This window comes from Heterodontus francisci, chromosome 2 (assembly GCF_036365525.1).
Source record: "Heterodontus francisci isolate sHetFra1 chromosome 2, sHetFra1.hap1, whole genome shotgun sequence".
In the NCBI taxonomy this organism is placed as follows: Eukaryota; Metazoa; Chordata; class Chondrichthyes; order Heterodontiformes; family Heterodontidae; genus Heterodontus; species Heterodontus francisci.
Genome location: NC_090372.1, coordinates 39,399,891 through 39,418,098, shown reverse-complemented (window position 1 = coordinate 39,418,098; position 18,208 = coordinate 39,399,891). Strand labels below are relative to the sequence as shown.

At 41.0% G+C, this 18,208-nt stretch overlaps 1 protein-coding gene across 1 annotated transcript in view; it reads left to right on the top strand.

Annotated features, from left to right (window-relative positions):
* Positions 1-18,204, top strand: part of LOC137383825 (lysine-specific histone demethylase 2) — a 207,112-nt gene extending 188,908 nt beyond the window's left edge. The window contains 2 exon segments of the mRNA XM_068057097.1: positions 14,099-14,251; positions 15,832-18,204. Of these exon segments, the coding sequence (XP_067913198.1) occupies positions 14,099-14,251; positions 15,832-15,915 (237 nt within the window). The 3' untranslated portion in view covers positions 15,916-18,204.
* The last annotated feature ends 4 nt before the right edge of the window (positions 18,205-18,208 follow it).

The following is an 18,208-nucleotide window of genomic DNA, read 5'->3' as shown; positions in this document are numbered from 1 at the left end:
ATTTCTTCCACTTTATGCTGTAATAGATGACATCAACTAATGCAGCAGACTGGGAATCAAACCTGTGCCCTGGTCTGTGTAACTGGAACTTTACATCTGAGATATCAGATGGCTGTCAGTCATTTATAACGTATTAAGGAGTATGCTACTCAAATATGAGAAATTATTTTAAGTAGGTTGAATATCATCAGATCATAGAGATAAGTGCTTACAGAGCAAGCTCTATGGTAATACATTATAATTGGCTACTCTTAACTTCCCTGCAAGCCAAATATTTTAATAACATACTGGGTGGCAAAAGGTAGATAATGAGTCTTGGGAACAAAAACATTGCCCTTTCAAGAGTTTGGCAGCAGTCATTTGCCATTTCCAGTGTTAGATGTCTCTTCCTGAATAATGCTCCTTTTTTTCCCTTTTCTAGTGGCAGTCATTTCTTCTGCATTTGGTTCTAATAATTTAGCTTGTATATTTTCATAGCTATAAAGTTTAAGTCTTATTGCTGAATTTCAGTTTGAAACTCAGGATTGACATAATCCTAATTAAAATAACTTTTTTATTTTTACATTTAGTATTTACTGGTTCAGGGTTTGTCATGGTGGCATAGTGGTAAAATCACTGGATTAGTAATCCAGAGGCCCAGGCTAATGCCCTGGGGATTTGGGTTGGGTTCAAAACCCACCACAGCAGCTGGTGGAATTTACATTCAATTAATTAATGAATTCAATAATTTTATAAAAATCTGGAATTGAAAGCTAGTCTCAGTAATGGTGCATGAAACTATCATCAATTGTCATTTAAAAATAAAATCTGGTTCCTTTAGGGAAGGAAATCTACTCTCCTTACTTGGTCTGGCCTACATATGACTCCAGATCCACTGCAATGTGGTTGACTCTTAACGACACTCTGAAATGGCCCAGCAAGTCACTCAGTTCAAGTGCAATCAGGGATGGGCAGCAAATGCTGGGCTTGTCAGAAGAAATGTAAAAAAAAAATGTCAAGAGCAGATGCAGTTGACAGTACCAGGCTTAAGAACTACAAATATTACCACAGATGTTTGGGTGACCAATAACCAACCTTATTGTGAAATAATACAACTTTATAAATATATAAATAAAACTTTAGAATTGTGAAGCTTGCATCATGGTCAGTGGCAGGGCCTGTCACATGCACTGGTTTTCTCAAAGAAGTTCCTCCAGACCAGAATGGCTGCCCTTGGTCTTCCATAGTATACAAACTTCAAAGTGCAGTTCTTCCAGTAAGGAGTTACTGAGAAACATTTTCACTGTAGCTCATGACTCTTAGGAGCACCCCAAATAGCTAACATTCAAGTTGATCCGGAAGACAATGCTGGCTCAGAAGATTATTCCTGGCTCCTCCAGGGTTGTTTTGTATATTCATTCACAGGATGTGGTGTCACTGACATGCTAGCATTTATTGCCCAACCTTAATTTCCCTTGAAGATGGTGGTGAGTCACCTTAATAAACTGCTGCAGTCATTGTATGAACGTACTTTCATAGTACTGTTGGGTAAGGAGTTCCAGAATTTTGACCCAGCGATACAGGTCACAGGTTGAGGATGTGCTGTCAAAGAAGTGTTGGCAAGTTGCTGCCGTCCATATTGTAGGTGGTACATGTTGCAACCACGTAGCACCTCTGGTGGAGGAAGTGAATGTTTAAGGTGGTGGATTGGGTGTCATCAAGCGAGCTGTTTTGTCCTTCTTGAGAATTGTTGGAGCTGCAATTATCAGGCAAGTGGAGATTATTCCATCACACTTCCTGAATTGTGTCTTGCAGATGGTGGACAGTTTTTGGGGATTCAGGAGGTGCGTCACTCAATGCAGGATTCTCAGCCTCTTGTAGCCGCAGTATTTATTGTGGCTGGTCCAATTAAGTTTCTGGTCAATGGTGATTAGAGTCATAGAATTATACAGCACAGAAACAGGCTCTTCGGCCCACCGTGTCCACGCCGGCCATCAAGCCGATCTATTCTAATCCCATTTTCAAGCACTTGGCCCGTAGCCTTGTATGCTATGGCATTTCAAGTGCTCATCTAAATACTTCTTAAATGTTGTGAGGGTTCCTGCCTCTACCAGCCCTTCAGGCAGTGTGTCCCAGATTCCAACCACCCTCTGGGTGAAAAACCTTTTCCTCAAATCCCCTCTAAACCCCTGCCCCTTACCTTAAATCTATGCCCCCTGTTATTGACACCTCCTCTTGGGGAAAAAGTTTCTTTCTATTTACCATATCTATGCCCCTCATAATTTTGTATACCTCAATCAGGTCCCACCTCAGCCTTTTCTGCTCTTAGGAAAACAATCCAAGCCTATCCAGTCTCTCTTCATAGCTGAAATGGTCCAGCACAGGCAACATCCTGGTGAATCTCCTCTGCACACTCTCCAGTGCAATCACATCCTTCTTATAGTGTGGCGACCAGAACTGTACACAATACTCCAGCTGTGGCCTAACTAGAGTTTTATACAACTCCATCATAACCTCCCTGCTTTAATATTCAATGCCTATGCTAATAAAGGCAAGTGTCCCATATGCCTTCCTAACCACCTTATCTACCTGTGCTGCTGCCTTCAGTGATCTATGGACAAGTACACCAAAGTCCCTCTGTCTCTCTGTACTTCCTTGGGTCCGACAATCCATTGTATATTCCCTTGCCTTGTTAGTGCTCCCAAAATGCATCATCTCACACTTCTCAGGATTAAATTCCATTTGCCACTGCTCTGCCAATCTTACCAGCCCATTATATTGTCCTGTAATCTAAGGCTTTCCTCCTCACTATTTACAACACCACCAATTTTCGTGTCATCTGCGAACTTACTGATCATACCTCCTATATTCATGTCTAATCATTAATGTACACTACAAACAGCAAGGGTTCCAGTACCGATCCCTGCGGTACACCACTGGTCACAGGCTTCCAATCGCAAAAACAACCCTTGACCATCACCCTCTGCCTCCTGTCACTAAGCCAATTTTGCATCCAAATTGCCCTGGATCCCATGGGCTCTTACTTTCTTAACCAATCTTCCATGTGGGACCTTATCAAAAGCCTTACTGAAGTTCATGTAGACTACATCAACTGCTTTACCCTCATCTACACATCTAGTCACCTCCTCAAAAAATTCAATCAACTTTGTCAGACATAATCTCCCCCTGACAGAGTCATGCTGACTATCCCTGATTAATCCCTGCCTCTCCAAGTGGAGATTAATCCTGTCCCTCAGACTTTTTTCCAATGGTTTCCCTACCACTGACATTAGACTCACTGACCTGTAATTACCTGGTTTATCCATGCTACCCTTCTTGAATAATGGTGCCACATTCGCTGTTTTCCAGTCCTCTGGTACCTCTCCTGTGGCCGAGAGGATTTGAAAATTTGTGTCAGAGCCCCTGCAATCTCCTCCCTTGCCTCACATAGCAGCTGGGATGCATTTCATCTTGGCCTGGGGATTTATCCACTTTTAAGCCCTCTAAAACAGCTAATACTTCCTCCCTTTCAGTGCTAATTTGTTCCAGTATATCACAATCTACCTCCCTGATCTCTATACCTACGTCGTCTTTCTCCATAGTGAACACAGATGAAAAGTAATCATTTAAAACCTCACCTACGTCCTCTGACTCCCACACACTGATTGCCGTTTTGTTTCTTAATGGGTCCTACTCTTTTCCTGATTATCCACTCGCCCTTGCTATACTTATAAAATACCTTGGGATTTTCCTTTATCTTGCCTGCCAGTGTTTTTTCATGCCCCCTTTTCACTCTCCTAATTACTTTTTTAAGTACCCCACACACTTTCTATACTCTTCTAGGGCCTCTGCTGTTTTCAGCCCTTTGAATCTGCCATAAGCCTCTTTTTTTTTTCTTTATCCAATCCTCTATATCCCTTGACATCTAGGGTTCCTTGGACTTGTTGGTCCTACCCTTCATCTTTATGGAACGTGTTGGCCCTGAACTCTCACTGTTTCCTTTTTGAATGACACCCACTGGTGTGATGTAGACTTTCCTATAAGTAGCTGCTCCCAGTCCACTTTGGCCAGATCCTGTTTTATCATATTGAAATCGGCCTTCCCCCAGTTCAGTACCTTTATTTCTGGTCCATTTTTGTCCTTTTTCATAACTACCTTAAATCTTAGAGTTATGATCACTATCCCTGAAATGCTTCCCCACTGACACTTCTACCACTTGTCCGGCTTCATTCCCTAACATTAGGTCTAGTACCGCCCCTTCTCTTTTAGGACTCTCTACATGCTGGCTGAAAAATCTCTCCTGGATGCACTTTAAGCCTTTTGCACTAAGACTATCCCAGTTAATATTGGGGAAGTTGAAATCCCCTATGATTACTCTATTATTTTTACACTTCTCTGAGATTTGCCTACATATCTGCTCCTGTGTCTCTCCCTGACTGTTTGGAGGCCTGTAGTACACTCCCAGCAAAGTGATTGTCCCCCTTTTGTATTTAAGTTCTACCCATATGGCCTTATTGCCAGAATGTTGATGGTGGGGATTGGACGTATGGTAATGCCATTGAATGTTACAGGGAGTTGGTTAGACAGAGTTGTTGGAGATGGTCATTGCTTGGCATTTATGTGACACAAATGTTACTTGCTACTAATCAGCCCAAACCTGAATGGTGTCCAGGTCTTGCTGCACGTGGGCACAGACGGCTTCATTACTTGGAGGGGTTGCGGATGAACTGAACACCATGCAATCATCAGCAAACATTCCACTTCTGACCTTATGATGGAGGGAAGATCATTGGAGCAGCTGAAGATCATTGGGCCTAGAACACTCCACTGAGGAACTCCTGCAGTGATGTCCTCGGGCTGGAATGTTTAGTCTCCAACAACCAAAACAATCTTCCTTTTGTGCTAGGTATGACTCCAACCAATGAGTTTTAACTCTGATTTCCATTTTACTAGGGTTCCAAGTTTTGTGTCTTTCCCAAATTTTGAACTTGTGCCCTGTACACCAAAATCTAAATCATTATATACATCAAGAAAAGCAGGGTTACTAACACTGACCCTTACATATAGAAACATAGAAAATAGGAGCAAGAGTAGGCCATTCGACTGATCATCCAACTCAATAGCCTGTTCCCGCTTTTGTCCCATACCCTTTGATCCCTTTAGACCCAAGAGCTATATCTAACTCCTTCTTGAAAACATACAATGTTTTGGCCTCAACTGCTTTCTGTGGTAGCTCGCCACTCTCTGGGTGAAGAAATTTCTCTTCATCTCATTCCTGAAAGGTTTACCCGTATCCTTAGACGATGACCCCTGGTTCTGGACTCCCCCACCATCGGGAACATCCTTCCTGCATCTATCCTGTCAAGTCCTGTTAGAATTTTATAGGTTTCTATGAGATTACCCCCCTCGCGCTTCTGAACTCCAGCGAATATAATCCTAACCGACTCAATCTCTCCTCATACGTCAGTCCCGCCATCCCAGGAATCCGTCTGGTAAACCTTCGCTGCACTCCCTCTATAGCAAGAACATCCTTCCTCAGATGAGACCAAAACTGCACACAATATTCCAGGTGTGGCCTCACCAAGGCCCTGTATAATTGCAGCAAGACATCCCTGCTTCTGTACTCTAATCCTCTTGCTATGAAGGCCAATATACCATTTGCCTTTTTAACCGCCTGTTGCACCTGCATGCTTACCTTCAGCGACTGGTGTTAGAGAACACCCAGGTCTCGCTGCATATTCCCCTTTCTCAGTTTATAGCCATTCATAATAATAATCTGCCTTCCTGTTTTTGCTACCGAAGTGGCTAACCTCACATTTATCCACAATATACTGCATCTGCCATGCATTAGCCCACTCACTCAACTTGTCCAAATCACCCTGAAGCCTCTCTGCATCCTCCTCACAACTCGCCCTCCCACCCAGTTTTGTGTCATCTGCAAATCTGGAGATATTACATTTAGTTCCCTCATCTAAATCATTGATGTGTATTGTGAAGAGCTGGGGTCCTAGCACTGATCCCTGCGGTACCCCACTAGTCACTGCCTGCCATTTGGAAAAAGACCCATTTATCCCTAATCTTTGTTTCCTGTCCGCCAACCAATTTTCTGTCCATCGCAATAAACTACCCCCAATCCCATGCGCTTTAATTTAACATGCTAATCTCTTATGTGGGACTTTGTCGAAAGCCTTCTGAAAGTCCAAATAAACCACTTCCACTGGCTCCCCCAATCAACTCTACTAGTTACATCCTCGAAGAATTCTAATAGATTTCTCAAGCATGATTTCCCTTTTGTAAATCCGTGCTGACTCTGCCCGATTCTACCACTGTTCTCTAAGTGCTCTGAAGGGAGTGCAGATAGTCTCAGTCATCTCATTATCAAAAAGGAGGAGGTGTTGGGTGTCTTGCAAAGCATTAAGGTAGATAACTCCCCAGGGCCTGATGGGATCTACCCCAGAATACTGAGGGAGGCAAGGGAAGAAATTGCTGGGGCCTTGACAGAAATCTTTGCATCCTCATTGGCTACAGGTGAGGTCCCAGAGGACTGGAGAATAGCCAATGTTGTTCCTTTGTTTAAGAAGGGTGGTAAGGATAATCCAGGAAATTATAGGCCGGTGAGCCTTACGTCAGTGGTGGGGAAACTATTAGAGAGGATTCTTCGGGACAGGATTTACTCCCATTTGGAAACAAACGAACTTATTAGCGAGAGGCAGCATGGTTTTGTGAAGGGGAGGTCGTGTCTTACTAATTTGATTGAGTTTTTTGAGGAAGTGACGAAGATGATTGATGAGGAAAGGGCGGTGGATGTTGTCTATATGGACTTTAGTAAAGCCTTTGACAAGGACCCGCATGGCAGACTGGTGCAAAAGGTGAAGTCACACGGGATCAGAGGTGAGCTGGCAAGATGGATACAGAACTGGCTCAGTCACAGAAGACAGAGGGTAACAGTGGATAGGTGTTTTTCTGAATGGAGGGATGTGACTAGTGGTGTTCCGCAGGGATCAGTGCTGGGACCTTTGCCGTTTGTAGTATATATAAATGATTTGGAGGAAAATGTAGCTGGTCTGATTAGTAAGTTTGTGGACGACACAAAGATTGGTGGAGCTGCAGATAATGTTCAGGATTGTCAGAGGATACAGCAGGAAGTAGATCGGTTGGAGACTTGGGCGGAGAAATGGCAGATGGAGTTTAATCCGGACAAATGTGAGGTAATGCATTTTGGAAGGTCTAATGCAGGTGGGAGGTATACAGTAAATGGCAGAACCCTTAGGAGTATTGACAGGCAGAGAGATCTGGGCGTACAGGTCCACAGGTCACTGAAAGTGGCAACGCAGGTGGATAAGGTAGTCAAGAAGGCATACGGCATGCCTGCCTTCATCGGTCGGGGCATAGAGTATAAAAATTGGCAAGTCATGTTGCAGCTGTACAGAACCTTAGTTAGGCCACACTTAGAATATTGCGTGCAGTTCTGGTCACCACACTACCAGAAGGACGTGGAGGCTTTGGAGAGGGTACAGAGGAGGTTTACCAGGATGTTGCCTGGTCTGGAGGGCATTAGCTATGAGGAGAGGTTGGAAAAACTCGGATTGTTTTCACTGGAACGACGGAGGTGGAGGGGCGACATGATGTAGGTTTACAAAGTTATGAGCGGCATGGACAGAGTGGATAGTCAGAAGCTTTTTCCCAGGGTGTAAGAGTCAGTTACTAGGGGACATAGGTTTAAGGTGCGAGGGGCAAAGTTTAGAGGGGATGTGCAAGGCAAGTTTTTTACATAGAGGGTGGTGAGTGTCTGGAACTTGCTGCCAGGGGAGGTGGTGGAAGCAGATACGGTAGCGACGTTTAAGAGACATCTTGACAAATATATGAATAGGAAGGGAAAAGGGGGAAATGGGCCCCGGAAGTGCAGAAGGTGTTCGTTTCGGCAGGCATCAAGATCGGCACAGGCTTGGAGGGCCGAATGGCCTGTTCCTGTGCTGTGCTGTACTGTTCTTTGTTCTTTGTTGTTCTTTGATATAAAATCTTTGATAACGGACGCGAGAATTTTCCCCACTGCCGACGTCAGGCTGACTGGTCTATAATTCTCTGCTTTCTCTCTGCTTCCCTTTTTAAATAGTGGGGTTACATTAGCTACCCTCCAATCTGTAGGACTGTTCCAGAGTCTATAGAATCGTGGAAGATGACCACCAATGCATCCACTATTTCTAGGGCCACTTCCTTAAGTATTCTGGGATGCATGCCATCAGGCCCTGGGGATTTATTGGCCTTCAATCCCATCAATTTCCCCAACACCATTTCTCTACTAATGCTGATTTCTTTCAGTTCCTCTCTGTCACTAAGCCCTGTGTTCCCCAACATTTCTGGTATGATATTTGTGTCCTCCTTTGCAAAGTATGCATTTAGTTGGTCAGTCATTTCTTTATTCCCCATAATAAATTCCCTTGTTTCTGACTGTAAGAGACCTACATTTGTCTTCAATCCTTTTCTCTCCACATACCTATAGAAACTTTTACAGTCAGTTTTTATGTTCCCTGCAAGCTTGCTCTCGTACTCTATTTTCCCCTTCTTAATCAATCCCTTGGTCCTCCTTTGCTGAATTCTAAACTGCTCCCAATCCTAGGGTCTGTTGTTTTCCTGGCAAATTTATATGCCTCTTCCTTGGATCTAATGCTATCTCTCATTTCCCTTGTAAGCCATGGTTTGGCTACCTTTCCCGTTCTACTTTTGCGCCAGACAGGGATAAACAATTGTTGCAGTTCATCCATGCACTCTTTAAATGTTTGCCATTGCCTATCCATCATCATCCCTTTAAGTAACGTTTCCCAATCCATCATGGCCAACTTGCGCCTCATACCTTTGTAGTTTCCTTTACCAAGATTCAGGACCCTTGTCTCAGAATCAACTATGTCACTCTCCAACTTGATGAATTCTAACATGTTATGGTCGCTCGTCCCCAAGGGGTCTCGCAACACTAGATAGTCAATAATTCCTCTCTCATTACACCCTTGGGGAATCCCACCACCTACCTTCCTCCATTTTGACAAACAACCACTCTCAACTACTCTTGTTTCCTGTCAGTCAGCCAATGTCATATCCATGCTGCTACTATCCCTTTTATTCCATAGACTCTAAATTTGCTGACAAGCCTGTTACGTGGCACTTTATCAAATGCCTTTTGGAAATCCACGTAAACCACCTCAACCATATTACCTTCCTCATCCCTCTGTTACTCATCAAAAAAACTCAACTTTGCCCTACTTTTTGTGGACCGGAATACCTGGGCAATTTTCCACTTTATTGGGTAGGTGTCAGTATTGTAACTGTACTGGAACAGTTTGGCTAGTGATACAGCTAGTTCTGGAGCACATGTCTTCGCTACAGCTGGGATGTTGTCAGGGCCCAAAGCCTTTGATATATCCAGAGCACTCAGCTGGTTCCTGATATGTGAAGTGAATTGAATTGGCTGAAGCCTGGCTTCAGTATTGGGGGAACTCAGAAGGCAGAGATGGATCACCACTCAGCAGTTTCAGATGAATATGGTTGTAAATACTTCAGCCTAGTCTTTTGCACTTAGGTGCTGGGCTCTGCTATCATTTAAAAATAATCTCCTTTATTTCTGTTAAGTATTCAGCTTTGGGGCTTTGTTTCAGTGCCATTTCTCAAGGAAGCAAGACTTAAATAACTAAACACTTGTAAGTCTTTAGCTGATGCAGATCCATTGCAAATCTCAGCACTGATTCAGGAAGATTACAAAATGCAATTTTGTGTGACTCTTGTTGGTTTTGGTCAATGAATCTCCACAGATACACTATAGCAAGTCAGCAACAAATCTCTGCTTGGACAGCTTCATAAGAAATGGGGTCTACTTCTCACCTTTGTCTTAACACTTTGTAGATTTTACACTAGTGTCTACCCCATCACACAACCCATAGTAAACATTTCCTGCTGGCACAGAATGTAGTAGCTGCCTTCAGCAGGGATAATTGCCAGCTGTCTGAAACAACCCTCCAGTGTAAAATGAATCAATAATGACTTACACTTGTGTAGCTCCTTCAATGTAGTAAAATATCCCAAGGTGATTCACAGGAGCATTATCAAATAATTTTGACACTGAGCCACATAAAGACATATTAGGACAGGTAACCAAAAGTTTGGTCAGAGAGAAGTTTTAAGGAGCATCTTGAGAGGAGTTCAGATTTAACAGGTAAAGTCTGACCTTAACAGGTGTTAGCCAGAAATGGATTTCATGGCCAGATTGCAGAATGGACAAAATGCTGGAAACACTTGTTAGTCAGCAGCTGTCAAGAAAAATTGGTTAATATTTCAGGTGTCGACCCCACCAGCTGAGAACTTTTTTGGCCAGTATGTAGCAAGTCCAACAAAAAAGGTGAGGCTCTGGACTTAGTTTAGGAAATGAAGCTGGGCAGGTGGAAGCATTTTGGTGGTAGTGGTCATAATTCAGTTCGTTTTAACATAATTATGGAAAAGGACAAAGAACAGGAGTTAAAGTTCCCACAAGGAAAAAGGGTGAGACAGCCAAACCTAGAACCCCCTGGATATCAAGGACCATACAGGGTAAGATAAGGCAGCAAAGGAAAGCTTATGTCATACACCAAAAACTCTACTGCAGAAAGCCGAGAGGAGTATAGAAAGTGCAGGGGTGAAATCAAAAAGCAATTTAGGAAAGCAAAAAGAGGGCATGAAAGTATATTGGCAAGTAAAATCAAGGAGAACCAAAGATGTTTTATCAATACATTAAGAGTAAGAGGATAACCAAGGAAAGAGTAGGGCTCATAAAAGAACCAAAAGGTAACCTATGTGTAGAGGTGGAAGATGTGGGCATGGTTCTTTAATGAATACTTTGCATCTGTCTTCATAAAAGAGGGGGTGATGCAGGCATTGTAGTCAAGGAGGCGGTGCGTGAAATATTGAATGTGATAAACATAGGGAGAGAGGAAGTATTAAGGGGATTAGTATCCTTGAAAGTGGATAAATCAGCAGGGCCTGATGAAATGTACCCCAGGCTGTTAAAAGAAGCCAGGGAGGAAATTACAGATGCTCTGACCACCATTTTCCAAACCTCACTGGATGCGCGTGTGGTACCAGAGGATTGAAAACTGCTAACGTCATGCCTTTGTTTAAAAATGGAGCAAGGGATAGACCGAATAATTAGAAGCCAGTCAGTCTAACCTCAGTAGTGAGCAAATAATTGGAATCAATTCTGAGGGATAGGGTAAACTCTCATTTAGAAAGACATGGAGTCATCAAGGACAGTCAGCATGGATTTGTTAAGGGAGAATTGATGAGGGTAGTGCAATTGATGTGGTCTACATGGATTTTAGTAAGGCTTTTGACCAAGTCCCACATGGCAGACTGGTTAAAAATATACAAGCCCATGGGATCCAAGGGAATGTAGCAAGCTGCATACAATATTGGTTCAGTGGCAGGAAACAAAGGGTAATGATTGGAAGGTTGTTTCCAGTGGGGTTCCATAGGGCTCAGTACTAGGCTCCCTGTTTTTTGTGGTATATATTGATTTGGACTTAAATGTAGGAGGCATAATCAAGAAGTTTGCAGACAACACAAAAATTGGCCACGTGGTTGATAGCGAGGAAGATATCAATGGACTGGTCAGGTAGGCAGAAAAGTGGCAAATGGAATTCAACCTGGAGAAGTGTTTGGTGACGCATTTGGGGAGGTCGAACAAGGCAAAGGAATACACAATAAATGGGAGGTTACTATGAGGTGTAGAGGAAATGAGGGACCTTGGAATGCATATCCACAGGTCCCCAAAGGTAGCAGGACAGGCTGGTAAAGTGGTCATGAAGGAATATGGAATCCTTTCATTTATTAGCCGAGACATCAAATATAAGACCAGGGAGGTTATGCAGGAGCTATATAAAACACTAGTTAGGCCACAACTTGAGTACTGTGTGCAGTTCTGGTCACCTCATTACAGAAAGGATGTAATTGCACTAGAGATGGTACAGAGGAGATTTATAAAGATGTTGGCAGCAATGAGGAAAGACTGGATCGGCTGGGGTTGTTTTCCTTGGAACAGAGGAGGCTGAGGGGAGATTTGATTGAGGTGTACAAGGTTGTGAGGGGCCTGGATAGAGTGGATGGGAAGGACCTATTTCCCTTAGCAGAAGGGTCAGTGACCAGTGGGCATAGATTTAAAGTAATTGGTAGAAGGATTAGAAGGAAGATGAGGATTTTTTCCACACAGAGGGTAGTAGTAGTCTGGAACTCACTGCCTGAAAGCGTAGCTGAGGCAGAAACCCTCAATTAAAAAGGTGTCTGGATATGCATCTGAAGTTCCATTCCCTCCAGGGATAAGGACCAAGTGCTGTCAAGTGGGATTAGGCTGGGTGGTTTGTTTTTCAGTAGGTGCAGACATGATAGACAGAGTGGCCTCCTTCTGTGCTGTAAATCTTTCTATATTTTCTAAATAGCTGAAGAGGAGGGATGTGGGGAGAGGGTGGGGGAGTGGCAGTATGTGAATTTCTCCTTAGGAAGACGAGCACGGACATGTTGGGTCGAATGGCCGCTGTAATGATGTGCTGTACTGTACTGAAAGTGCTGTAATGATTCTATATTAGAGGAGCAACATTCAGAAGCGAAACAGGACAAGGAGAAGGGAAAAATACACAAGAAAATTGACATGTCTGTTGTCCAACTCTTAAAGTGGACAAAAGAAAATGTTAAGTACCCAATGATGTCCAGGGTCATGAACAACAATTAACCCATGCTGTTTTTATTTCTGTGGTTGGTATCCTTCCATCTATGAAAGATGATCGACACACAGCAAACAATCCATTTGGGTGGGGTGTCTTCTTTTGGTGCACCTTTGCCAACGGCTGTGAAGGCCAATAGTTGAGAGGCAGGTTCTGTCACAAGTGTTGCATGTGAAGCTGCCAAGTGAGTTGTTGTTTTCAGTGTTGGCACCTGTTGCCAAGCTGCTGTAGCCACTGGTCGTTGTGATAGTGCACGCCAGGCCACAGGATGTCACCATTTCTCTGTTTCTTCAGCTAGTGCCTCCCAGGTCTTATTGTCGACATTTAGGGCCTTCATGTCACGCTTGCAAGCATCTTTGAAGCGGAGCTTTGTGCACCCCACAGGTTATCTGGCCCCAGCTACTTCACCATACAGAAAGGCCTTGGATATGTAACGGTCTTCCATCCTGCAGGCATGTCCGATTCACCAAAGCTGCCTCTGTGTGATTAGAACTAAGACTTGGGAGCTCTGCCTTTGAAAGGACTGCTGCATTTGTGATTTTTGTCCTGCCAGGATATACTCAATGCGCTGCAGACAGTGAAGGTGGAAATTATTGGTAATCAAATTCTCCTACTTTGGGTCCATGGTGCCAGACAATCTCGCTTGATGCAGAGCTTGATACACGCATGGGGAAAGCAGCTACCACCTTTTCCGACTCGCAAAATGCACAGGGGATAACACCAAGCTGATCATTTATAAAGCCTATGTTCTCAGTACCTTGCTGTATGGCTGTGAAAAATGGGCAACTTACAGCTGCCAGGAAAAGCTCAGTAATTTCCATCTTCGCTTTCTGCTGCACATTATGGGTATTTTATTTCATATAATTGGATATAGAGCCAAATTACATTCCTGAGACACTGATGGAGAATCCTGCATTTGTAATGAATAAGAAGGGACTGAGCACCTGTGCATCACATCACTATGATTTTACTTTCGAACCCAGTTTGTCTAGTTTAGACTAATGGAATCACTAAAGGAGTGTTGGAGCCTTTGTTGAAAGTAAAATTGGTCATCTTGCTCAGCGACCATGATGATACGGTGTGGGAACAGGTACATTTCACTAATGCCGTTGGGTATCTATATTATATCCAGTCCTTGGGCTTTATGTCCACAATGGGGGGAAAATATGTTCCATCGCCCAACGCTCCTTCATGAATGTAAAAGGCTTTACTAACTTGTGCTCAATTCTTTGAACTTCATATTGCAATGTAAATAAAAATTGAATTTGTATTCACTATTGCCAAAACTATACAACAGATATCTGCTAATACTTTAATACTATCCATTCTGCATTTGAACATTCCCAATGTATTAATTGCATGCATTTTATTAATTGTCATTACAGGAAGTCCCAGATCCAATTAGATACTTTGTTACTCACTGGAGCAAGGACCCTTGGACACAGATGGCTTACAGCTTTGTAAAGGCAGGGGGAAGTGGTGAAGCTTATGATATAATCGCTGAAGATATACAAGGAAAAGTGTTTTTTGCTGGTGAGGTAAGTAGATCATTCAAAATGTGACCGCCAATTGTTTTTCATATTTCTGGTTCTGATGCTGTGAATAAGTGTGTAAATGCAACGGTCCACAAAGATGTTCAAAAGGTCAGTTTAATCATCACATTCATGCTTGTGCTTTTATTATTGTTAAGAGTTTACCAGTCCACTGAAACTTCACATTGATAAAAACAGATACGTCATAAACAAATCTATAGAATTAACCCAATTCAGAAATTCAGTCTTCTGAATTAAATTTGCTAGAATTAATGGCTTGGAACTGGTTTATAATAAAACTAGGTATAGAGGTTGTGCATAGGATATTAATGCTAAAAGCAAAATATGAGACTTTGGATTGAAGAGCCATCAATCTGAACTTAGTATTTTCATTGAAGCATATGAATGGGCTAAATCTGAACATGTTGGCCAAATTTCCACATGCCATTGAAGAGAAGGGCAAGTTAGGAACCCAAGTTACACATACACTTTCAGCTTTACTGGCCTTGTTTTTAAACAAGATTATTTCTAGTGCCAAGAATTGAAATTTACTCTAATTCCCTACCAGTAACTTGAAGTATTGCAGATTGTTTGGATAGCTCAGTGAGATAATTAAATCACAGTAAAAAAATGAAGCAACTGCTAATGTTAATTTTAAAAAAAACTTATTTGTCTACTTTCTAAACGGCTGAAGGTTTCACCAATTAATCATTAAAATCAAAGCATTAGCTAACATGCAGAATCTACCACCATCATTGAGATGTACTTGTATCTTAACTTTGCAAATAATGCTCTGTTGCCATGAAATTATTTTCTGATGTTGGTATTCAGAGTTGTGTTGGTGGTATGAGAGAAAAAGCTTTCATAACTTCTATCAGGTTTAGAGACTCTTTTCAAATACTACCAGATTTGGTGTATTTACACAGTCTATATTTTAATTAATCAGGCATATTAACATCCTGTGCTACAGCACTTATAAAGTTGTCCTAAAAGCAACTAATAGCAGACTGCTTGAAAGGCATCCTACTGCATCTAAATAAATAGACAAAGCAAATCTTTTCTGCAAACTGAAGTGTGCAAATGAACAGGTTCAGTATTATGTAATTAAACAGTTAAACCATGAAAAGTGATTTGATAAATTTTAGGTTGATTTGAAATGCTGCTTCCCAAAAAATAACTTTTCCAAAATACTGGAAAGTTGGTCAGAATAAAGCAGATCTGTTAGCACTTAAAAAGATAAATTTGTTTCAAGTCAAAACCCTTAGAATTGAAAGATGGGCAAAAGAACCTTTTTAATAACATAACAATCTCATCAGATGCTGATTGATCTGCTTTGCAGTTCCAGTTATTTTAAATTGTATCTCCAACATTGCTTGTAGCTTTCAAAAAAAAAAAATCAAAATGTTCTTTTATTCAGAGATTAGCTTAATGTTTATATTATCTGGCCAGCAGCTGGATCGGCCTATTATACTGTTGCTTGTGGTATGCTACCTTAAAATAACTGTTCTGACTGTAATCATTTTGAAAATGTCAACATTGTGTTTTTAAATTTGATCTACATATTAAAGTACTTTCTTTTAATACAGGCAACAAATCGACACTTTCCACAGACTGTTACAGGGGCCTATCTGAGTGGAGTTAGAGAAGCAAGTAAAATTGCTGCATTGTAAAATGAAGATTTTCTGTAATTTATAATTTTGTTCAAAGCACTAAGTGAAAATGCTGTATAAAGAAAAGGTACTGCACTTGTAAAAAAAAAAAAATAAATTGCTAAATCCAATATAGGTAGGTTTCCTAAGTTAAAATCAAGGATGAGGATTTTTGCAGACCAAATGCACTAAGGTATTAGTGGAAATCTGGTTTTTAAACCAAAGTTTGAATAATATGGAGTACAAAAATCACTTCAAAACTTTATATTATGCAAAGGGAAAGCATAACCTCTTTTGACCAAGACGTGAAGAATACAATAGAATATGCAAGTTCAGTTCTATACATTAGTGCAAAACTTCCTTCATACTAATTTATTTGATAAAGTTAGATACTGAGCAGCATTCACAATACTGTTATATCAACCAATTTCTCCACACTAAAGAGGCTGCATGGTTTAAGAGCCATCAGCTAATTCATAGGATTTGAACTATTCCGTTGCTTCTTGCAATTTTTTGTTTGATAGAATTAGTGGCTTATTTCTGGCAACATGTTACAATAGTTGCTGCAATAGCTGACCAGGGAAAGTGGTAAAGATTGGATTTCTGCAGCAAGTCTAAATTCCAGCAATTAGTATCTTTCTGGAACTAGGGAATTTCTTACTTAACTAATCCTATTGGTAACTTTACTTTCAGTTGTCCACCAAAAATGTGGGTGCTTGAAACAAATTAGGATACTATAAACTCAAGATAAAATGTCCACTGTAGCTCTGTGAACTAAAAATTAGAGGATAAACTATTTTGATTGGTTTCTTCCAGAAAGGTTTCCAATTCTAACAGCAGTAACCGTTAACTAATTAAAACGGTCAGAAAAATCCTCTTACTTTGGAAATTGCTGAGCAGTAGTTCCATAATACATCAGAGACTGAGCTATATCTGCACCAAGGTTAACATGGACAGATCAAGGTGCAAATTATGTATTTTATCTCGATCTAAAATCTATTTAATCTTCACTATTTGTAAAGCCCTAAATTGAGTTGGACAAGTTTTTCTTTTAAATTGTGAATCGTGTAACAAGATCAACACTGCCTTTTCTACTCGGTCAACCTGAGCTGACTATTGTAAAGTGTACAGTATCAGAAGCACGAGGATAATTATCCTACTTTGACAAAATTCCTGAATCTGATTTTATATATGGTTAAAAAAGGGATCTTCTAGATCTGTATTTTTTTTTAAATTCTGTACATAATCTGATGTAAATATCTGGTTCATTGTTCTTGCGATCACCTCTTGTGTCTGTGCTACCTGCATATGGAAATTAGTATTGATATGGAGTTAAATTCTGTTGAGCATGAGCTGTTATGCAAGGGTAGATTATACAAAGTGAATGGACTAAATTAGTCTCATTGTAGTGACATAAGCATTACTGAAAAAACTCAGGTATTGCATTCTTAGTAGCTTTCCTCCTGTTCCATTGGTCAATTACACTAGTCTTGAAACAAAGCCAATATATTGTGAGATATATAGTTACCTTGTCCAACCTACTTAATTTTGCAACAAGTTAAAGAATTCTTAAGCCAATTTTTCCATACATCAGTATCTTGAATGTAGAAATACTACATTCTGGCAATTCTTGTTTAAAAAGTCACATTTGAAATTTCTAAAAATATTTCCCAAAAGTCCATTGAATTCAAATCTATACAGTTACATACGAGGACAGAAAACCTCATTTTCTGCATGTATTTTGCAGAAGCTGTAACTCTCGCCAGATGTAGCATTGAGCAGTTTACAATACCCAAAAAAATCTAGCTCACAAGGACTTAGAGAGCCAAAATGGTGCAATTTTAAAATCTGGTCTACCTATTTCAATTGATTTTTGGATTAACAACTTAAACTACAACTCTAGTTTGCACAATTGTTGCAGCTCACATAAATCTACAGTCCACTCTTAAGCAGCTTTGAGTTATTTCAAATTGTGATGCAGATTTTTCAGCAAAATTTTCATTGTTGCTTAATTCAGATAATTGGACATGAACACAAAATTGAATAAACAGAGTAGACTGTAAACACTAAGGAATTCAATCACTAGGAGCTTCCTAGTATTGTGATGACACTCACAAAAAGGTCATCTTAATGTAACTCGATTCCTGCTCTGAGTATTGTTTTCAATCATTTTCAATAGGCTTGCAGCAAGATGGATGTTCTTTTTGTACTTTTTCCATTGGAAAGATTACTTTCTGTAAACCAGTAATGGTTATGATCATTCAGCTGTTTCTTTTTTAAAAGTACTTAAGTAAAAATAAAACAATTGAACTGT